Raw genomic sequence first — 24,101 nt, 5'->3', positions numbered from 1 at the left:
ACAGTGTCTAGCCATTTTTCTGCAAGGAACATCACTGAGCGGAGTGGAGAAGTGGTGGCATTGTTGCGGTTGCTCTCTAGTTAAGAGGCTGTGCCACCAGCTGACCCACTAGCAGTGAGGAAAGTGATGTCAGAACCAACCCTGCAATGAGCATTTAGAGCTAGGAAAAGAGGGAGGTGATTTTCCAGGGCCCCACCTGGGATGGAATGTGGTGATTCTGAGGAGTCCAAGGCTCTTGACTATATGCACTTTTGTGTATGTTCGCTCTATCCAGAACCTATCCATCACGTAAGATGCAGTCACTGTATAGGGATTTAGATTCCAGCCTTCAGCCCATTTCCCCATGATTAATGGGGGTTTTCTGGGAAAATTTGAATGAGATTTTTTCCATTGTCCTATACGCATTTAACTTGTGGGCATTCAGCTTTGTGTGTGTGGCAAAAAAGTAACAAGATTAGAAAGAGGGTGGGGTACCAGGAAAAATCATATTGGCAGATCCACCCGTCATTTAACCCAATGGGTTTTGAGTATACATGGTTTTGGCTTTAGGCACAATCTGCGGAACATAACCCCCACCCTGCTTAAGTTTTGGGTTCCCTGTAACATGTTTGCTTGATTTCATTTAGTAAACAAAACTTTTAAAATATATTTGTTTTATAAGCAATATAAATATCTGAAAAGTTTATCCTAGTAGCTAGTAAAAGTTGAGCATTGTAATGCAGTAAGTGGGTGGAAATATCTGAAGTTGGATTGTTTGGACAAACAATAAACTTAAAAGTTTAAACTAAGTACATTTTGTCCCAGTTCAAATGAAATAACAAACTGTATCCATGTTGGAGGAGGGGAGGGGATGTAGCAGTATATCAGTTTGAAGCTTGTTTATGTAGCAGTTTTAATTAAATTTATACACCACTCTTCAGATACATTCTCTGGATGATTTAGAGTAGAAACATCACAAACTTCATTCACTTTGTGCCAGATCATGGTTTGGCTGATCTTGGCACTAAGTGAATGAAGCATGTTCTTGGTGTTTCTCTCTCCCCTTGCACATCTAGATTTCGTGTCTCATTTCTGAACTAACCCAGTGAAGTAGTGCTCATAAATTCATTCATTATTTTATTTGTATGCCACCTTTCCACAGTTAAAATAATGCTTAAGGCGGCTTACAACATGACAAGATTTAATTACCAACATAACAAAGTCATAAATAATAAGTAAAACACATCAAAAAGTACACAACCAAATGGAAAACAATTTCCACATAAATCATAAAATCTAAAACTAAGAATACAGCATTAATTTTAATCACAATTTAAAATGACATAGATAAAAAATAAAAGCAATTTAAAAAACAAAACAAAAACTGAGCCCTCTCTGTCCAGCAGCAGCAGCACTCCTTATGGAGCCTGTCATAAATGGCCTATTTGGTGAATCTTTTTTTTTTGGGGGGGGGGGGGAGAATCAGCTCCATAGCCATGTAGGTTTGTCAAAGCATGAGAATTGTGTCATCTTGTTTTCTGTCCCTGTCCTTAATTTATGTTGAAAAATTAAATTTTAGTTCCTTGAATAGGTTTTGGTGCCCAGTTTGAAAGATGTTTTCCAAATCTGTTCTAGAAAGCTGTTGTCCTTCATCTGTAGACTTATCATTTTAATTATTCATCTGACAGTTAATTGCTCTGTGAAGAATGAGATAATGAGGATTGTAAAGACTGTTACATGCTAAAATCACCATAGAAATGAATAATTATGACAGTGATTGTTATGGTGGTAACTCCTGTTTTACAATCTATTATTTCTGCAAGCTTGTTGTAGCCAGGGAATCCACTTCTGATGCTGGTAGTTTTATATCTGGGACATGCTGTTGCAAGGGTACATAACTTTTTCAAGACCAAGGACCACATCAGATTAGTTGTAGCCTTCCATCTTTAGCTGGAGAACCAGGGCTATATAAGTATCTAGTTGACTTAATTTGCACAGTGAACAAGTCCTATTTTATCAACTGAGTGCTCTCGCCAGCTAGAGTGGTCAAGACGCTGGTCAACTTGTATGCTCAAAATAATAATTTTAGCTGCTTAAAATCTAGAACTGGAGTGGGCCAAGAAATTTAAAAAGTTTGAAACCATAATGCTGACGTCTTATCACACAGATGAGTGGAGAAAGTTAATGTTTTCAAAGTGCAAATGTGAGAGCTCACAATATATCTGTGAAGTGAAAGGCAAAAGACCCAATGGGAACTGGGAATAATAATAATAATAATAATTAATAATAATAATAATAATAATAATAATAATAATAATAATAATAATAATTTATTAGTTATACCCCACCCATCTGGCTTGGCTTCCCCAGCCACTCTGGGCGGCTTCCAAAAGAATATTAAAATACTATGATACATCAAACATTAAAAGCTTCCCTAAACAGGGCTGCCTTCAGATGTCTTCTAAAAGTCTGGTAGTTGTTGTTCTCTTTGACATCTGGTGGGAGGGCGTTCCACAGGGAGGGCGCCACTACCCAGAAGGCCCTCTGCCTGGTTCCCTGTAACTTGGCTTCTCGCAGGGAGGGAACTGCCAGAAGGCCCTCTGTGCTGGACCTCAGTGTCCGGGTAGAACGATGGGGGTGGAGATGCTCCTTCAGGTATACTGGACCGAGGCCGTTTAGGGCTTTAAAGGTCAGCACCAACACTTTGAATTGTGCTCGGAAACGTACTGGGAGCCAATGTGGGAATCATTCAGAAGTGCCTCAGTGCTTGGATATTGTTCTTTACAGTGAAAATGTAGGTGTCATTTGAATATCTGGCTACACAGAACATTTAGGCTGCAGTACCATACCCATTTAGCTGTGAGTATGTCCCATTGAACTTAATGGAGCTTACGTAGAAGTAGACTTGTTCTTAGAAGTGCTCTGTCAATCTACATAATCTACTAGGAACCAGTGTGTTGTAGTGGTTAGAGCATCTGACTAAGACCCCTCTCAGCCGTGATGTTCACTAGGTAGCCTATCCTACCTCACAGGGTTGTGGGAATTAAATGAGGGGGAGAACCATGTACACCACCTTGAGCTCTTTGGAGAAAAGGGTGGGATATAATTGCAAATAACAACAACTGGGTAGTCTGTCATTTCTCTGCAGGTTCCATCCTTCTCCCCATGATAGCAAAATAGTATACAATTATGTAATTGTCATTTTATTCACTGTGGAAACGTGCAAGTTTTCTTTATTCACACATTTTATACAAGTTGCAGAATTTTATTAATTGCAGAATGCGTGTGCAGATATCACTGTAGAATATTTGTTTATTGGGCAGTGTGTATATTAGTATGGGTTGTCTCAAGAAAACTTAAACAGAAAAGTATTCAATTCCCTAAATGGATTGAGATCTAAGTTAGCCCATTTGTCTGGTAAATGAAGGTAGTAAAGTGTACTTTTACATGCTGTGTAAATATCTGATTTCTTCCCTAACACCAAAAAAGAAAGAAAGAAAGAAAGAAAGAAAGAAAGAAAGAAAGAAAGAAATGACGGCACTAGAAGCTTAACTGTTGTATCTGGTATCTACTGTGCTCTTCTGTTTATGGACAAATGGTTAGTCTAGCTGAGGCTTCCACTAACCGAAAAGGAGCAGAGGAAATTTTTGCCATTTCTGCCTTCTCCCCTCCCACACAGCTCTATACCATCTTCCACATTGTTCTGAAGATTCCCCCACCCCCTAGGAACACTTTTTCAGAGAACTGTATGGGAAAAGGTGAATTGGCAAAAAATTAATCCCCTTCTCTTCCATTTGTGAAGATTTCTCAGTTGGATAACCCACATGATGTATTTATGGCATGACGTAATTGACAAGAGGGTTGTCCTGACCAGCAGTCAAAATGCTTGTGGGGTTGCCAAGTGCTCCTGAGGGAAGTGAGAGAGAAAAGCTTGCATACTAAATTGCAGGCTTTTTTCTCTCACTCCCCATAGCAGCATCATTGGATGAGCCAGCAGCAGCGAGGTGGGGTGAGGAGACCAAAGGGAGACTTCCCCCCCTTTGTTCTTATCCCCCAACCCACCCCCTGTGGAAGCAGCACTGGGAGGGTGAGGTTTCCATAGAATGGAAAATGTGTCACCATCAGTCCTTCAGCGAGGTGTGCAGATGAGTGGTTGGGAGTGCCCTGGTGTTCTTTTGAAGCCCAATCCTTACGCACGCCACACCTTACATCATCTGCAAAATGGCACCGTGGGCTAAATGGCAATGCTTGAGGTTTCCCAATCCTGGTTTAAAGTGACATGAGAACTGGTTAGTGTTGACCAGGCATCCCCAACCTTTGGGCCTCCAGATGTTTTGGATTACAATTCCCTGAACACTAGTCATGCTAGCTAGGGATCATGGGAGTTGTAGGCCAAAACCTCTGGAGGGCTGCAGGTTGGGGATGCCTAGTGTTGACTGAATTGCATGAACCAATTGTTTGATGTGCTATAAGACAACTTCCACAGCTCCTGTGGTCTTGGCTAATATTTTTGTGTCTAATTCTGTGGGGTGCAATGAGCATGACTGGAGGAAGTGGAAAAAATATATCAATAAAATAACAAGTATTAAATACATAAAAGTGTTTGTTGGCACAGAAAATCCCCTAGTCTTCCTACTTCCCAAATGTTAATTGTAATCCACTCTTGGGCATTACCTTATATCAGTGTTTCCCAGCCTTTTTTGGGCAAAGGCACACTTGTTTGACGAAAAAAATCTCGAGGCACACCACCATTACAGCCCCGTGACGTCAGCGCGCAGCGTCACGCCGGGAGGGACACACGAAAGTGTAAGTTTCAATTTTTTTCCTCCCCCTTGCCGGGGAACCTCCAAGCTTTGGGGGTGGGGGGGGGAGGAGGCAGCAAAGCGAGGCAGGAAGGAGAGCGCGGCTTGGCTGGGTGAGCTTTGGCAGGGGCAGGGAATGAGAGCCGCCGCCACCCCGCCTCTCGCCGCCCGACTTGCCCGCCTCCAGGCAACATCTCGCGGCACACCAGGCAACATCTCGCGGCACACTAGTGTGCCGCGGAACAGTGGTTGGGAAACACTGCCTTATATGACTCAGTGACTTGGGGGGGGGGGAGGAAAGCACTCCAATAGAATAGAATAGAATCATTTATACTCATTTTTATTGAATTTATTGATTGCTTTTTTACCAAGGTATCAGAAAGTGGCTTACAGTATTTTATTATTGGCATTTATTGGCATAAGGTGGCTTACAATATGGTGTACAGCCATAAAAAAAATCTAAAAGTCCGTGCTATTTTTAAAAGGAAAGATTAAAATATCCCACCCACTTAAGGAGGTCACAGATAAGTAAGAGCCAAAGGCCTGGCAAAAAAAGAAATGTATTCACCTGGCACCTAAAGTTACGCAGTAATGGCACCAGGCAAGCCCCCCTGGAATGAACATTCCATAAGTAGGGAGCCTCCACTGAAAAGGCTTGTTCTCATGTTGCCATGCTCCAGAGCTACCAAGGAGGGTGGACATGAAGGAGGGGGGTCTACCAAGGAGCAAAGTGGGCTTTATGAAGTGGTGGAAGGATCTCAAGGGTGATAGTGTCATCTCCCTGAGCCATTCATATGTTCCACAGGTGGACCAGTGCTTCTGGAAGCCAGTTATATCCATTAGCCTCCAGTGGCAGATCATCCTAATAGGTCCCTTGCCTCTGCAAAGCGGAAAAGGTGCTGAAAGCCTAGATCTCAACAGGAAATTATCCTACCATGCCAAGGGACTGGTGTTAATATCCCCCACTTTCAGACCCCCCTCTAATTGCAAACTTAGTTATCTGAGTGGTGCTTCTTATACAGTATAGCCAAAACTGCTGCAGCCAATGAATAATGTATCAGCAAGCCTAGGGGCAAACTGCAGAAGTCCAAAAAGCTTTAGGGGGAAAGGTGCTGGTGTTGGGAAAGAGAAAACAGCCTAATGAGAACTGAGCATATGCAGTGAGCAAAATATGTCTGGCTGGAACCCTGAACAGAAGCATTCCACACTGCAATGTTTTTTGCAGGTCCCACTTGAATGTCTGTTTATTTGGTATTCATATAGAACATTTTTAATGGGAGAAATTCTGAAAGTAGCTTTTCCCCATGACATCTGATTTTTAAAATATTTGTAAAATATTTGCACAAACTTGATAGCTGCTGTTAATCATATGCAGAGTAGACCAACTAAAATCAATGGGCTTACATAACTTTCATTGGTTGTACTTGGTTATCACTCACTGTCATTAATCACATCATCCTATACTTGAAATCAGTAAAATTTAGATAAACATTCAAAATGCCATTTTCAGTCATTACGCTTAAAATAATTTATTTGCTGTTTCAGTGTTCTTTATTTTAAACTAGGGAGCAATACATGGGTAAATGGCTTTTATTTCTTTTTAATGAATGCTGCAGGTTAGGTTCTTGTTTTGAGCAGAGTTTTACATTTGCCATGTTTCCCATCATGCAGGGAATGTTGTTTGAAAATAAACGCTGAAGAACATGTGACTGTCCAACTTTATTGAGAAAGGCTAGGATGAACATATCCATTCTCCCCTTGCAGTCTCAGTGCCAGACGTTAGACACAGGCGGCTGCAACAGCTGACACTGCTAGGGGGCTCTACAGTTCCGGCAAAGCTCTTCTGAGTTCACAACTCATACAAGCTCTCTCCTTAGCTGCTCTCTATGGCTCTCCTGACCTCTAGGGGTTCACTTCCTGTTGGAAGTGCTTCTTTTCCTGCAGCAGGTATATGCAGCAGGCTGGCTCTTTGTTACCCACTGCACTCCTCTCTCCCTAGATGCTTCGAAGGTAGGAATCAATGAATTGCTTTTATGATTCTGCAAACACAAGCCTGGGAAGGGCTTGAAAATGGAATGTCCACTGTATTTTATGCTAAACAATGTTTCCCAGACCTGGGAGGGGCAATGGGATTCACTTGCTAGTTGAACACCTCCCCCCCCCCCCCACATCAGTGTTTCTGACTATATCTTTAATCTTATTTGGCCAGGGCTCAAGAATATCTGACTTTTGTGTGCTATTACAAAAAAATATTTATCTATTACTTACACTCCCAGGAATGGTATGCTTGGAGGCATTCTGTACAAAAGTTGAATTTTTTTAAAAAAGTTACATTTCTATAGTTTCTCTCTGTGCACACCCCCCTCCAGTAAATAAACCTTGTAGTACAATGAGCAGAAAGAAATCCAGGAAGGCATAGTATTATTTCAAGCATCTAAGAACTTGTAATTGTGGTGGAAGTTGATAGCAACTAGATGATGATGTTATTAAAAATAAAGTTGAACCATGTTAGTTTTTCATAATGAACTCAAACAGATAGCTTATTCATAGAAAATTTAATTGAATATGTGATGTCTTGATAATGTAGAAATGTTTTACAGTTAGTTGTAAAATTGAAATGCTGTCAAATATTTTGGGGCTCAAAATAGGTAGTGTATAAAACTAGTAGAAAATAATATAATGAAACAAAATTGTATATTGTATTGAAATATGTTAATAATGTGTTTGCTTACTAATCATATTCTTAGTATTTATATATTGCTCTTTCCAAGTATACATCCCATTATCCTTAGGATTATTTTTAGGTTTCAAAAAATTATTTACTGTTCCCCAATTTGAGAACTCTTTGCATTCCTCCAGAGTTCTATAAAATCAGTCGAAAAGCCCTGTAAGGTAGGCCATTATAATTTCCCACATACTGCAGATGGGGATTAAAGAGCAAATAAGAGTGGTTTGCTAGTAACTTGATGGTTGAGGTAAATTAAATCCAGTGTTTCACACACAAAACTTCTTCTTTTCTTTCCTGCCAGACAGCGGTAGCCACCTGACTTAACCTTCAGTTTTCAAAGAGTCTTGTCCTAGCCATAGAAAATGATCAAGCCTGGGCTTGGAGAAACATTTGGGGAGCGAATTCCCATCGTTGTGAGGTAACTGCCAATAGTACATTGTTGAGAGCCCTTGTTGTGTGGATATGGTACCCGATATTTTTTTTAATAAAGGGGTAGATATGAATGGCTGTTGTGGGCTATGGAAAAGGGGGCTGTTTTGGAGTGAAACAGACTTTATTTTAAAAAAATTCCTTCCAGTAGCACCTTAAAGACCAACTAAGTTAGTTCTTGGTATGAGCTTTCGTGTGCATGCACACTTCTTCAGAGCCTGGATTTCACACATCGTGTAAATTATAGCAGGTAACTTAATGCTACATCTCTACATCATCCCCATCCTAGCTTCTCTTATGCGTCTCGTTCTTCTGAAATTAAACTTACACATGCATGCTCACATTCCCCCCCCCTTTTCTTCAGCCTCCCTCTGATTTTCCCCCATCTCCATTGTCTAAAGATAGGGCTAAAACAGACATGATGTAGAAAATCTGTGATTGGACCTCTGCACTTTTTATCACACAAGCAGGTGTAAGGGGCTCCTATTTCAGTTGCAGTCATGGTGCTGGGAGAGGAATTAAATCCTTCTGTACAGGAATGCTGCATAAATAGGTCTCAAAAGCTGTTTCTCACCTTGTAGCAATAAAGATCTTCCCTTCTCTCCAAGCTATGAAGCCCGCTGGGTGACCTTGGGCCAGTCACTATCATTCGGTCATAGGATGGTTGAGAGTATAAAATGGGCAGAAAATCTTGTACACCACCCTGAGCATCTTGTAGGAAGGGTAGGATAAAAGTGTTATGATTTCTTTTTAAGACACATGCAGCAGCAGCAGCAAACAACAACAACAGTAACAATTTGTTACTCGCTTTTTATCCTAAGATCACAGTAATTTAAGATACAGCATTGAAAACTTTCTAAAACTAATAATCCCAATAATAGGGTGACAGTTGCAGTCTAAAACACATGTAGGGCACCAGGTTGTTGGAGGCTGTGCTACACCACTTTGTGCAACTGAGTTTATATTAATCAAAAAATCTTTGAGACAGAAAATCAAGATGTGTTTACATAGCAAGAGAGATGGTTAATGGCCGTTGACTTTGCACATGACAGAACACTGAAAGGATGAGAGGGAAGGGGAAAAGAAAGGGGATTCAAGTCAATGTAAACTTTACTCAGAAATCAACATTATACCTTGAGAAACATGGATGGGAGATTGCAGCTGCAGTAACTATAAACTCTAGTGCATTATTCCGATATTTGTATGCCCTACTGGTAATTCTGGACATGATTCTGGAGCCACCTCTCAGTGGTGAAATTATTTTGCTTTCTATTGCCTGAAGTTTAGGTGCATGTGGTTGTCAATTATTGGCCCTAGTTGCTATGGTGTGAAGATGACTCCTAGAACTAGACCAGATTTGTCTGTGCTTGCTGACTGAACATAATGAAGTTTAAAGCCATCTTCTTCTTTTTGTAGTAGTAGTAGTAGTAGTAGTGGTAGTGGTAGTGGTAGTAGTAGTAGTAGTAGTAGTAGTAGTAGTAGTAAATCAGATGCCATGGAGTTACCGGTTTAAAATAAGCATTATTTTTAAGAACTTCTGGACCAAACTTTCTGCACACGCCTTATGTAGCACTGTGAATTGCATTTCATTCTGCCACATGCAACCTTTGTAGTGAAGTATAGAGTTTATATTGTGAATGAAAGTACACATATTGCTAAGAACTACCCATTATATTCAAAAATTAATAATTCTAAAACAAAATACTTTGTTTAATTTTCCTTCATTTGCACATTCTAAATATCTATTCAATCTATTCAATCAAACCTTTATTAGGCATTATGCAAATAAAACCATAGGAGAGAAAATAACATGTAAAAGCCTTGCAATATATATAAAAAGGCAGCAGTTGGCTACATACATATATATATATATATACATATAGAATCAGTGGTTTTCCTTGTTAACCTGCTCCTTGGAGGACTGCTACCAAAAACTCGGCTACCCCCGCCGTTACCCTTTGGTCAACGTCGGATAGGCAGAATGCCACACATTCACCTTGCTGGGGTTCCAGACCGCCCAAAAGAGGGGACAGCACGCGTTGACGGAGCGTGCTGTACAATGGGCAATGAAAGAGAATATGCTCTACAGTGTCCGGGACATTCATAGAGCATCTGCAGAATCTCTTGTTTCTAGGGATGTTTTGATATCTTCCCCAGACAAATGCTGAGGGAAAAACATTCAACCGGGCCAGCATAAAAGCCCTACGTTGGGCTGGGATTATTAATTTAGTGACGTAATTGGCTCTGCTATCTAAGATATTTAAATCATAGAATATGGGGGAGCAAATTTTGTTTACAGCTGCCATGTATATTAAATTAATAGTTTCAAGAAGCAAATGTTGCTGGAACCATTTTATTTGCATCCCAATATTCATTCATTCATTTTATTTGTATGCTGCTTTTCCACACACAAAATCATGCTCAAAGCAGCTTACAACAGAGAAAACAGGAATTCACTTCAAGCAAACACTACAAAAACAATTTTATAATAGCATAGCAAAGCAATGACATAGTAACAATTTCATATAACATAGCACAACAGTAGCAAATATAATAACATACAAAAAGCCACATTTCAAGATTACTTAAACATACAGCATCCAACAGCAAAAGTAACAACTATGTCATATTGAGTTCATGTACATACTGGTGTTGGGAATATTGGTCCTCTGTTCTTAATTTACTTTGTGTTACAACATTGTTAAAAATTAATGTGCAAACTCAGATTCTATGAATCTCGGAGGAAGGATGTTGGGACCTGTCAGTCAGTAGCGATAATTTGTATCATTTTTCACAGTAATTGTTTACCCTTCAAGTGTAAAAAAAATCACTGTTAGTGTTGGGGGATAATTTTGTATATCATAAAACTACATTGTTACCCTTGGCAGACAAGCCAGGAGCCAGATTACCCTTGGTAGAGAAGTCAACTCTCCTCTTTGCCATTGATGCCTACTTAGTATGAAACTCACACATGCATGGGCTTATTTTAGGTGAGATATAGGCTGGATGAGTTTGAAATGCTTAGTGTTGAAGCAAACTGCTTTGTGTCTTATTCTGCTCTGATGTTCTTTTGTTTTTTAGCAGCTTCTTGAGTTTATTGTTACTTTTTTGACTCAAATGTACTGTGGTGTATCACAAGGATCATAATAAGGCCCAACCATAATTCAGAATATACTGCAACTGTTTTAGAGATATGCTAAATATGACTAAGTGTGCTGCCTCAGTAGAATCAACACTAAATATTTTTAACCAGACTTGAATATTATTCTTTTAGCATCTGGAGTAAAATACAAAGAAGAAAAAATGCCATCGGAGCAACAAAGAAAGCGACAGAAGAGACATAGATACTACCACCTCAAAAAGCTAAAAGGGGTGAGGAGAAATATTGCAGGGACCACACATTAAATCAGAGATACATCAGATAATAAACATAAGAAATATAGCCAAAAATTAAAAATTAGGCTAACGTTGCTAAAAGAAATAGGACAAAATGTGTCCTGAGGGGAAATAAGGTGTGGTCTAAAAAGCATCTATGATCAAAAGACAAAAAAGGGACAAGGGAGGGGGAGCAGGGAGATAGATTTTAAAGCTTGTCTTGTCTTTAAAAATGCCCTATACAGTGGTACCTCGGGTTAAGTACTTAATTTGTTCTTAACCTGAAACTGTTCTTAACCTGAAGCACCACTTTAGCTAATGGGGTCTCCTGCTGCTGCTGTACCGCCGGAGCATGATTTCTGTTCTCATTCTGAAGCAAAGTTCTTAACCTGAGGTATTATTTCTGGGTTAGCGCTGTCTGTAACCTGAAGCGTATGTAACCTGAAGTGTATGTAACCCGAGGTACCACTGTACTTTGTGCCCCTTACTACAGTATAGCTAATGTTATGAGGAATTCTTTTGGATCTCTAAAATCAGTCATAACAAAATTTCAAATAAGGTTATATCTAAAACAATTTGTTACTCATACAGACAACTTAGCAGTGCAGATTAGACAAGAGCAGGATAAATTTTAGGTAGGCATTCTGAAAGACTAAAACAACTGTAAACTGTAAAGAGTATTTATATACTGCCCACTCACATAAAATATCACAGTAATATATGCAAATACTATAACACATAAAATGCCATAAAACCATACAAAAGAATTACAAGAATGTCTCATCTTAAAGAAGAAATTAAACAATTGAATAGTCCTTTATAGTGATTACTGTCATCACTGTAAATTATTTTTATGAATCATGTTCTCAGTAACAAAAACAGAAGTAGCTTTACTAGAAAACTGAATACAGATGAGCTCATGTATTACCAATCAAAATACAGAAAATGATTTGTGTACAGAAATATAGTTTGTACTTTATTGTGCAAAAGGCCGCAAAATTCCATTATGATTCTGAGCTGGCTCGCACATAATGCTAAGCCAGACTGTGTTTAGCATGAATGCATGTGCATGCAGACTCCCGGAGAGGAGATTGTGAGCACTTTGCTCCTCTGGTCCTGCTGCTGCTCTGCTGTGAAGTAAGCTATGGTTTGGCTTAGCAGGTCCAAACTTGGGCTCCTGGTTTGCCTCATTCTAGACAGATTGTGAGCTGTAAGCAAATTTCTTAGTTTTACAGCTTTCGGGAGAAGAAAAACTATGAGCCTAAGTTTAGACAACATGCTATAAGACAAACTCTGGCAGTGCAGCAGCAAGAGGACTAGGCAAGGATCATGAATGTGATCTCTCAGTCACACTTAGACATGTGCACTAAGACATAGTCTGGCTTAGCATTACATCTGAACCATCTTAGGAGATTTGGTTTGATGAAAAATAAATAAAATGCTTGGTTCTGTTCATGATGGTAGAACTGAAAAATTAAAAAAGAGCACTCGAGTCAGTGCTATCACAGAGTTCAGTATAATGATCATTCTTTGAGTTTAAGGATGTTCAGTATACACTATTTACATTAGCTAGAAGATCAGTAATTAGTACAGTGGTACCCCGCAAGACGAATGCCTCGCAAGACGGAAAACCCGCAAGACGAAAGGGTTTTCTGTTTTGGAGGCGCTTCGCAAGACGAATTTCCCTATGGGCTTGCATCGCAAGAACGCTGTTCCGAAGTGGGAAGGGGGGGCGGGAACATCTGCCCCATCCGCCCCACTTCGGAACACTGTTCCGAAGGGGGGAGGGGGGCGGGAACATCTGCCCCATCCGCCCCACTTCGGAACGCTGTTCCGAAGTGGGGCGGGGGGCGGGAACACCTTCTGAAGGCGGGCAGGGGGCGAAAGTCTTTGTCCCCCCTGCCTGCCTTCCCAGGGGCTTTTAAATCGCCCCGGACAGCGGAGAAGTCCTCCGCTGTCCGGGGCGATTTTAAAATGCCGCCCGCCAGCATTTTAAGATCGCCCCGGATAGCGGAGAAGTCCTCCGCTGTCCCAGGGTTTTTTAAAATGCTGGGGGTGGGAAGAAAAGCCCTTGTCCCCCCCCCCCAGCCTTCAGAAGAGGTCCGGGGACAGACTGTCCCCGGACCTGCTCTGAAGGCGGTTTCCCTAGGAACGCATTAATTGATTTTCAATGCATTCCTATGGGAAACCGTGCATCGCAAGACGAAAAAACCGCAAGACGAAGAGACTTGCGGAACGAATTAATTTCGTCTTGCGAGGCACCACTGTACAGGAAAGAGAGATAAAATTAAGGACTTCATTACATATGAGCTGAGCCCGAAGATAAACCTAAGCTCATATTCTCAGTCACAGAAGCTTGTGAGAAATGCAAAGCTCTGTTGAGTTTAGTGCTCCATCCTGTAGTATTGCTCACATGTCAAGTCTTATGTGGGAATTAGTGTTCACAAAATATTGGATCTAATCAAGTTAAGGTAAAGGGACCCCTGACCGTTAGTTCCAGTCGTGGACGACTCTGGGGGTTGTGTGCTCATCTCGCTTTACTGGCCGAAGGAGCCGGCGTTTGTCTGCAGACAGCTTCTGAGTCATGTGGCCAGCATGACTCAGCCGCTTCTGGTGAACCAGAGCAATGCATGGAAACGCCGTTTACCTTCCCGCCAGAGCAGTACCTATTTATCTACTTGCACTTTGACATGCTTTCGAACTGCTAGGTTGGCAGGAGCAGGGACCGAGCAATGGGAGCCCACCCTGTTACAAGACTATAATTCAAGCAAATTTGGAAAGTATAATGCTCACAATGTGTTGTACAAAATGTGTTGTACCAGAGACAGAAGTGAACTGTAGAGCAGGGGTCAGCAACCTAAGGCCCATGGGCCACCCCCGCTGCCTGCTCGGTCGGCTCCTGTGCGCCATACTAAACCGGCACGGAGCAGAGTGGGGAACCGCCTTCTGCAATGCTGGCCGACTTCCCATTGGCTGCAGGAAGCTCCTTCAGCCAATGGGAAGCTGCACATGCCTCCTCCACGCTGGAAATAGCGTTTGCGCATGTGTGCACGCACACACCCTCTGGCCCGCCGTGAACCAGCCCAAGCCACAAAAACTTTGCTGACCCCTGATGTAAAGCAAGGGGATGGGAGCAACTCTGCTATGAAGATGGGTTACATTAGTAGCTTTTTAACTAAAGAAAATAGGTGAGGGTGGGGACACAATTGAGTTGTATGAGAACATGCATGGATAGTGGATAGGGAAATGTTTTTCTCCTCATAATGCCAAAACCTACTTCATCTAGTGAAGCTGAATATCGGAAGATTCCAGTTAGACAAAAGCAGACTTGTTAACACATTGCATAAACTCCTGATTTCGTTTTCACATAAGGTAGTGACAGTCCCCAACTTGGGTTGCATTAAAAGAGAATTAGACAAATTCACGGAGGAGAATGCTATGAGTGGCTACTAACCACAATGGCTATGTCCTACTTCCACTGTTGGAGGCAGTACATCTCTGAATTCCTGTTGCAGGATGTCATAAGTAAGGAGAGCGCTATTGCATCCCTGTCCTGCCTATGGCCTTCCCGTAGGCATCTGGTTGGCTAATGTGAAAACAATTTGGTCCAGATGGGCCTTTGGCCTGATCCAGCAAGGCTCTTCTTATACTCAGTTCAGCATTGGTAGTGTGATTATCCCATAAACTGTTTTATGCTCCCAGTCGAGCACATGGATAAAGTATTGAAAGTTAGGTCTTGACACTGCTGCCTTTCTACAGAGCCTCATTAAGCCTTTACTACTTTTAATCATAGATGAAATTAGCATTGTGTCTAATATGTTTGCTTTTATTCATCTACAATTACAAGAAATTGGTCTGGTTTCCCTGAATTTCTGATATTGCATCTGAATGCACCTGGTCTTTCTGAAAGATTTTTGACAGGTGAAAGTCTGACAAGCCTCAAGGTATCACAAACATTTAATCTCCTTATTACTGGCGGCTGTACGCTTAGAAGTTGCTCAAAACTGGAAAGCCCCAGATGGGCCCTTCAAAGAGAGATGGTGGTCAAGAATATGGGATATTGCTCTTTCAGAGCACTCATGTTATCATCATGCATTAAGGGTTTGGCAAAACATGATAACTTTGTCATCTGGTTTCTGTTTATAAGCTTTATTAATAAATATAATGCTGGCTATTGGTACCCAGTGACTCATGGTTTATGTTGAAATGGATATGTTCATCTCGTTTTGATAGATGTCTCACAGTGTTACGTTTCAATACATCACACCCTTGTTGTAATTGTAAATCTGGCTGCTAAACCTTTGTTACCTGTTATACTGTTTACATTATAACCAATAAAACTAAATACAAATACAAAAAAAGAATGTCCATATATGGCCTGCAGTTTTATCATGGTTTGTTTTCTGGCAACGAACCAGCATGAGAAACCATGGCTTGTTTAAACTATGGTTTAATGCTCTGTCTGAATCCACTGGTCTTGTTTAAATGTTGTTTGTTAGAACACCCCACCCCATATGCTTGCTAAGCTACAGACACATCAGCAGCTGGAAAACAAAGCAAGCTCTGGGGAAACAAGCCATAAATTGTTTACTTATCTGTGAGACATATTTGCTGAAGAAACCATGATTGGTTTCCCTAGCTATGGCTTTGCCTTGAATGTGAGCTTAGCCATTTTAATGATGACCAATAATGTTTTATTGGATAGTATCATTTTTGGAAACATGCTGCAAAAGAGCAATCCTTTCTTTTGAACATTAACAAGTGGAGCCATAACACAAGTGACTTCAGTATCTGATGTTTCTTCATCTGTGATTGAAGAATTAACAAAGTCTGTCAGACAGAGTGAAGATGAATGAGTATGTTTGGTTGTTGGATAGGTACATGAGGGTAGGTAAATTTACTTTGGAATACAAAGCAGAATCGGACCAGAGATTATAACTTTGAAAAAAATGAATCAGAAATTAATGTTAATTGGAAGATGATGTTCCTAGAACTATAGATTTAGAGACTACAGTGGTGCCCTGCAAGACAAATGCCTGGCAAGACGGGTAACCCGCTAGACGAAAGGGTTTTCCGGTTTTGAGCTGCTTCGCAAGACGATTTTCCCTATGGGCTTGCTTTGCAAGACGAAAACGTCTTGCAAGTGTTCCGATTTTTTTTCGCTTCCCCCCCCTTTTTGTAAGCCGCTAATAGCCTTTTAGCCGCTAATCCGCTAAGCCTTTAATAGCTGCTAAGCCTTTAATAGCCGCTAAACCGCTAATAGCGCTAATCCGGTAAGCCGCTAATAGGGTTGCTTCGCGAGACGAAAAAACCGCTTCAGGAGAAATTGACACACTGGTAGAAGATAAGTTAACAGTGCTATGGGGGACACTGCAGGTTTGAAATATAAAAGCCAAAACATGAGTGTATATTCCCTGGCCAGTATGACAGAGTTATTTCCTGACTAATGGCATCTGTTAAAAGCAGACAGAGCAGAGAATAGTCAAATTTTAAAATACCAGAACACAAAATTATATGCACGACTTAAGTTTTCATTAATGAGAGAAACACATGTTATGAGGAAACAGTTTCCTCTCACAATGTCATATTTTGATCATGTTGTGTACCAATTAATTTTCCTAGGCTCTAAAGCTTTTTTCGCTGTTCCACTGCTGTGCCTTGTGAAAATCTGATCTTACCCACTGAATTGAAGCTCGGTTAAGCAGAATCTCTTCAAATCTGATCAGATCCGATTCAGCGGGTAAGATTAATACAATCAAAATACGGGCCAAGTGAAAGTGTGGTTAAACTTATTCTGTTGTAATATTTTCTACTTTGCTTGTACTTTGCTTTGATAGCTGCATTATAAAGTTGTGAGTTTTTGCACTGGGAATTTGGTAACTGGAAGAGGAAAATGCTTTTCTCCTATCATGTATTTTTGTGTTTCATATTGTAAACCGCCCTGTGATTCTTGAATGAAGGAGCGGCATAGAAATTTAATATATAGATAAATAAATGAAAAATTATGTGAATAAACCAGAATAATTATATATTTCCTTTTCTCTTTGCAGTATGGAGACAAAGCTGATGCAGTTTTGGGGAGTATAGCAGAAAAACGTAAGTGCTTCTTTTATTTGTTTATTTACAAAAGATTCCTTCCTCCTCAGAAACTCCTTTCTTTATGAGCTAAAAGTTTCTGTCCCTTTCTTAAAAGATGCCAGAATCCCAGTTCCAGATGGCTTAAGTCCAGTCATTAAGTGGTGGGCTTGTAAATAACAAAAAATATTCCAGATCATTAACTAATAACCCAGTTTGGTAGCTACTACATGTATTTCAAAACTCTGATACTGACACTTTGCAAAACTGGTGGGGGGGATGCATTCTCCACCCATCTGAGTAATTGTGGCAATTCCTGATAACCCCACAGAGAACTCTAAAATTGTGGAACGTTGCAAATTAAGAGTAGTAAGAACTAGGATGTCTGGTGAGTCAGTAAGTAGCTGTATATTGGAGGACACAAACACACACTAACCACATGTAGGCTAATAGTGTTTAAACTGGCTGTATAGACCAAAGAAAGCTATCTTAAGGTCTTGGCACAAAGCTTTCTAAAATTGTCAAATAGTGTTCAGCCTTAAAGGTGAAATGAGTGCCCCATTTTGGTTGTTATACTAGTTCATGATCAAGTCTTAAGGGTGCAGCATAAATCATGGTTTGACCCTGGCTTGTTACAATGAACTCTAGTTTATGTTAACTACAGTCTGTACTTTTTGGACATAACAGCAAATTGTTGGGGCAAGGGTGAGGAGGAAGACTGGAACCAGGAATTTTTGAGAATGGTAAGAACATTGTTAATTGTTTCTTCTCAGCATACTGGAACTTTGAGTCCTCCAAAGAAGTTGATCAACAGTATGTTCGTGACAGATTTAGGACATTATTCCATCCCCTAAAGCAGGCATGTCCAAAGTCTATTTTGGGGGCCTAATCTGGCCCGCCGGTTGGTTTAATCCGGCCCCTGTGGCAGTTCATTTCCTGGGGTAAAATCCTAAAAAAAGGTCGGCAACTTTGGTTGGCCCTTTAGTCAGCCTCCACAGCCCTTCACTTCATCAAATCTGGCCCTCTTTGAAAAAAGTTTGGACACCACTGCCCTAAAGTGTAATAAATACATTGGGGCACACATAAATATTTTTTTTTAATTAAGTCTCCTTCCCTCTTTCACATCCGGTCACAAGGTTGCAAAAAGCAACTTTTGAAATACAAAACATCAAAATTACAAGCTGTAATATCCAGCTGAAAGCCCAAAACAATATCCTCATCCTTATATTTGCTTGCATATTGTAAATATGTTGGTTTTGGAAAGCATCTTATTCTTCTTCCTTCTCTAGGTGGTGAGCTTGTACCTACAGAAATGTCTGAGAAAACTGTTCACAACCTAACCCCTGCCTTCGACAGCATACCGTACAGAATGCAGAATCGAACAGGATCTACAAACTCCTTGCTGGTTGACAGTGATTACTTCTTGAACTCTGGGGATCTTACAGGGATTCCTATTGTTGGGAGTGACAATGAGGATGAGCAAACTTTTCCGGCAAAGGATAGCCTCCCTTCGCGCCCTGAAGATAGTCGGGGAGATATGAGGAGGGTTCGGGATCATGCAGTGGACAATGAGAAAGACACACAGATGCAAAATGTGATTCAGAAAGACCTCTCTTCCCCTTTTGACAAAGGGCCCTCTGTATTTAAGTCTGTTCGGAAAGATTTTAGCATAGGAAGAGATGATGCTAAAGATATTTTTTTGACAAAGGAGAAAGCCAGAGAAGGACCTTTTCAGGAGCATGACAAACGATTGGAAAAAATGCCGAAGGAAATGGATTCCAGATTGAAAAGCAGTTTCCTCGATAAATCAGGTAACACTTTGTTTGCTAAGGTTAAGCAGAGAGCAAACCTTAGGGTTTAGATTAAACTTAATGAGTTTCTGCTTATTTCAGTGAAACATCTTCAAATAAATTCCCAGTGGATTACACACCATGGGACAGATTTGTCTGCCACGCTTAATGGCACTCACTTTGCCTCATGGATGGCTGCATCTGGTTGACATACTCAGTTCCATCCACTTTTGAAAAAACTGATGAGCAAAATAGTACATCAGTGATGGGGACTTCTGGACTGGAGACTTAATTAGACCTGGCAAGGGTTCTAATTTGGCCCCTGAGTCCATTTCCCCCAAACCATGCTGACCAGTCTTACACCTGATGACATAATATGGGGCAGCTAAGTATTTTGCTGCAAAGGAATATTTTTTAAAAAATTTAACATGTGCTCCCAATTGTTCCTTGACAAGTGGGGTTCACTGACAGTGCTGTTCAACTGATTGGTGCTGACAGTGAGTGAAGTTGTTGCATGATGTTGGTTGATTGCCCACCTGTGGTTGGAGTGGGTGGAGAAATCAGAAGATCAGGATCAGGCCTGCCAGCCGAATGCAGTTCCCCACCCCTGCATTGCTGCAGTAGTCCACAGGTTGCAGTGAATTGCTTTCCAAAGGGATGCTAATTGAATATGTTTTTCCCTAGTTACTAATCAAGTGGATGAAACATTACGGACACAGTTGGCACCACAAACACCAGAAACTAACTTCAGGGTAAGTCGTGGGCCTTTATTTGATTGGCATATCAAAGTGCATTTTTTGGAATAGAAATATTGTAGAGATTTTGTTGTGCTGCTGAATCCTCTGCTAATAGTTGGCTAAGTTGCCATAATGTCACAGAACGGTGGAGCTAGTTGAAGGGTCCTGGACTGTCATTCGCTGAGCTGCTCTGATAGGGGCAAAGTAGAAGATGTTTCCTGACCTAGAAACTCAGGGTAACAAGGACAAGAGGAGAGGTCATGGGGAAAGCTGCCAGAAAAGAGAAAAACTGGGAAAGTGGACTGTAGCTAAATTCAAAGTTAACTGGGGAAATTGTCTCCCAAATGTGTATGCTGCTGAAGTTACTGTTCTTGTGTGCTAGGAGTCTAGCTACCTGTTTGCTAATAAGGAATCCGTTGGTCAAGAGCTGGGGAATTCCTATGCACCAAATATTAGAATTAAGGAAGAGCCTTTGGACAATGACTACGATAAAGCTATTGCACCTCAGCAGGGGCTGCTGAACAAAATTAAAGATGAACCAGATAATACTGAGGTAAGATGGGACATAAACTGCCTAGCCTTGACCTGTCTCTGTGTTATAAGTGCAGCATTGGCAGCTGGGTTAAAGCTGTATGGTGAAGATATTGAGTGGTAGTAGGGGTGGGGTTGCATCTCTGTTCTTAGCTCATTGGATGCTTTTATAGTTGCCTTTAGAATAACTCTTTTTATGGAAAAGTGCAGTATCTTGGATGCATGTATAAGTGGTGCAGGGGCATGGAGGAGAGTAAAAGTAGGGATGGAGTTTGGTGAGCCATTACCATCAAACGTGGCTGACATCAGCATACTGCATAGGGAAAGTGATCTGTCATGGCATCCAACCCAATGGAGCATTATTTTATTATACATCACCTTGAGATGTTTATTTATTTTTATTCATTTTAATTTCTATATCGCTTTACATTTTTAATAAAAATCTCAAAGTGGTTTACAGCATATTAAATCAATAAAACAATAGCCGGACGATGTTCCTCCGGCCTCATGAGGAGCCTCTTTCTAGGGCTGGTGAGTTTGGGCCCCACCCCCTAGGCCAGGTGGAAAGTGTCTTGCAGGGAGTGACCTTCACACTCACAGCCAGGCAATGTTCCTCCGGCCTCATGAGGAGCCTCTTCAGTAGGGCTGGTGAGTCTGGGCCTTGCAGAAGGTGATTAGTAAATGAATTGTTAATTATTGTACTGGAGTTTGAGCACAATTATTTCAAATGTGGCCCAGGATTTACACAATAGATTGAGTACTGGTGATCACAGTGGCTGGAATTTTACCTGTAGCTGTTTTGTTTCAGGAATATGGCCAGCAGCCAAAAACTCAGGAAGGGGAACTGAAGATCAGTGCTGTGTTTTCAGTCAGTGGCAGCCCTCTTGGTAAGGAAAAGGCTTGCGCATGCCCCTCCTGTTCTTCAGATGGCTATGCCATCCTTCAGCAATGCTTCTAGGGAAATTTACAAAAGCAAGATAAATAACAGAAATCAAAAGATAACTTTTAAATAAATTATAGCATTAAAAGCCTAGGGACATTTTAAAAAGGCTTTGCCAAAAGAAATTGTTTCATAATTTGTTAACAGCTGCCAGATTAGTGATAGCACAAACATGAAAATCTATTGAATCCTCTGCAGAAGAGGATTGGGTGCAGACAGTTTGGGATTTATTAATTATGGATAAGTCGCTCAGCGCAGAAAATCAGGACTCGGAAAGGGAGACAGAAAACTGATAATTTAATGGGGCATTGGTGGCCAGTAATTTGACTTCTTCCTGTTCATAAGTCCGGTTTCCAAAGTAGTACATAACTATATACTAATTGCCTTGGAAGAAATGGCTTTCTGTATTTTGTTTGAGCAAATGAGCAGCAGGGTAATAGTAGTGATTTGTTTATTTTATATAGGGAGGGAGGCAGAGTTCTTTTTTATGTTTTATGTATTATCAGTTATTAAAAGTCAGTAATACATTACAAAAAAAAAAAATAGCAACATTGGCCCCAGGCAAACGTCTCTGGGGAGGGACTTCTAAAAATGAGGTGCAACAACCAAGAAGCTCCTCCCCACCTCTGGTTGCCACCTGCTTCTGAGGTGGAGGTGGAATACCCAGAGGAGAGCCTCTGAAGATATCCTCAATAGCAGCATATCTCTTTCCTCTCTTCTTGGTAAGCTCCACAGCTGACTTCCAATTTCCCACCTAACACACCATCCTCTGGCATGAACAAACTGCTTCCTTCAGTCCCGAGTACGGCTGTTCGGGTTTCCTGTTCAGGCTGTAAGAAGATCCTACAGAAGGGGCAAACAGCCTATCAGAGGAAAGGCTCCACTCAGCTCTTCTGCTCCACACTGTGCCTCACGGGATATACTGTACCAGCCACAAGACCACCAGCTTCTTCCAAGAAAACCTGTTCCAGCTGCTCAAAGTAAGGGCTCTGAGGCTTTGAAATGTGCTACAAATCATTCTGAATCGTTTGCGGGGAGTTTAGAAGGCATTGTGTCAAGTACATGTTATCTCACACTTCCCTTTGCTGCAGAAAGTCCACTTTGGGTGGGTGGGGTTTGGGGGGAGAGGTTTGTTGCATAAGAGCATCAACTCAGTTTTGTAACTTGGATTTGCTGGTATGTGATTGAATTCCACCCCAAATGTTGTGACAGTCTGGAAGCACCCATGTACTCGAAGTCAATAAAAATAAAATGCTTGCAAAGCAGACTTTTGACACTGATGATCAGCAGAAGGAATGGGAAAAATCTTAGCATTTTTTGCTTTTTATTCTTTTTTGTGAAAGGGGAAAGAAACATAGCACTAATATTATTATTTTGTAAACAGCCCTGGGAATGTAATTTGAATGGATGCGGGTGGCGTTGTGGTCTAAACCACTGAGCCTCTTGGGCTTCCCGATCAGAAGGTCAGTGGTTTGAACTTGCATGACGGTTGTGAGCTCCTGTTGCTCTGTGCCAGCTTCTGTCAACCTAGCAGTTCAAAAGCACACCAGTTCAAGTAGATAAATATGTACCGCTGCGGCGGGAAGGTAAAAGGCATTTCCATGCACTCTGGTTTCCGTCACGAAGCAGTTTAGTCCTGCTGGCCACATGACCTGGAAAGCTGTTTGTGGACAAATGCCGGCTCCCTTAGCCTGAAGTGAGATGAGTGCCACACCCCATAGTTGCCTTTGACTGGACTTAACAATCTTTTATAAAGATAGATAAATTTTGAAGACATGTTCTGGTTGTGGGGGTGTTGATACAGAGCTTGTACATCCCTGGAAGTACCCACGAAGTAACTGAAGCTTGCCCTGGGTTTACTTCTGTGATTCAGATGTAGTCAGGCCAGGTCACACTCATTGGTACCACTTGATCCATTTGTAAAGTGGAACATGCTAGCTAGACAGATCACAACCGCTATGCTGACATTTGGTATTGTAGAGAACCTCACTGGTCTGTGGAGGATGTAAATTTGTGGTTGTGAAAGTTGAACACCTGATTTCTTCCTCTCTCAAAACTGTGTAGGGAAATTCTGAATCCAAAGGATGTGATTACCGCTCAGTTTGACAACACTAACTCCAGCAAGGACTTCTGCAGCCAGTCGTGTCTATCCATGTACGAGCTGAAAAGGAAGCCTGTCGTCACCATTCACACAAACAGTATTTCCACCAAGTGCAGCATGTGCCAGAAGAATGCAGTGGTAACTGAAATCGCAAACCCTTTTTCTAAATGTTTGGTTGGTCAGGATGCCAGGTGATTAGTGAATCGGCTTTCGGTGTGGGAAAAGCCACATTCAGTGCTCACTCAGCCATGAAGCTCTGCATATTGCTTTCATCAAATCACTAGCTTGTCTAACTTCATTGGTTGGTTTCCAAGTTGCAAATTATAAAGAGCACTTTGTACATCTGCACGTGTGAGGGTGAGGGCGGTGAGGGCAGTTATAGCCACCATGCAATAGAATCCAGTTCCAAAGAAGAGTTTTGGAGTTTGCTGTCACCAGTATGCAGATGGCATTCTCCTCTTATCACTTGCATCTTGAACCAAGGAGGCCACTGAACTTCTGAACCAGTGTCTGGAATCAGTAATGGGTTAGGATGTGAGCAAGCAAGCTGGGATGGGGAAGGCTGTGCTAAAGTCTACTTCTTGCATATAATATTGTTTCCCACTCTCACCCCC

At 41.2% G+C, this 24,101-nt stretch overlaps 1 protein-coding gene across 1 annotated transcript in view; it reads left to right on the top strand.

The window, feature by feature from the left end:
• The window catches only part of ZMYM4 (zinc finger MYM-type containing 4), a 48,297-nt gene that overhangs the window by 3,314 nt on the left and 20,882 nt on the right, over positions 1–24,101 (top strand). Inside the window, 7 exon segments of the mRNA XM_081200006.1 lie at positions 17,364–17,409; positions 18,678–19,199; positions 19,863–19,930; positions 20,298–20,468; positions 21,255–21,333; positions 22,114–22,366; positions 23,451–23,625. Coding sequence (XP_081056132.1) covers positions 17,364–17,409; positions 18,678–19,199; positions 19,863–19,930; positions 20,298–20,468; positions 21,255–21,333; positions 22,114–22,366; positions 23,451–23,625 — 1,314 coding nt within the window.

Source organism: Podarcis bocagei (assembly GCF_964188305.1).
Source record: "Podarcis bocagei genome assembly, chromosome: 7".
NCBI classification, from domain to species: domain Eukaryota; kingdom Metazoa; phylum Chordata; class Lepidosauria; order Squamata; family Lacertidae; genus Podarcis; species Podarcis bocagei.
This window is presented reverse-complemented; position numbering and strand designations above follow the sequence as displayed.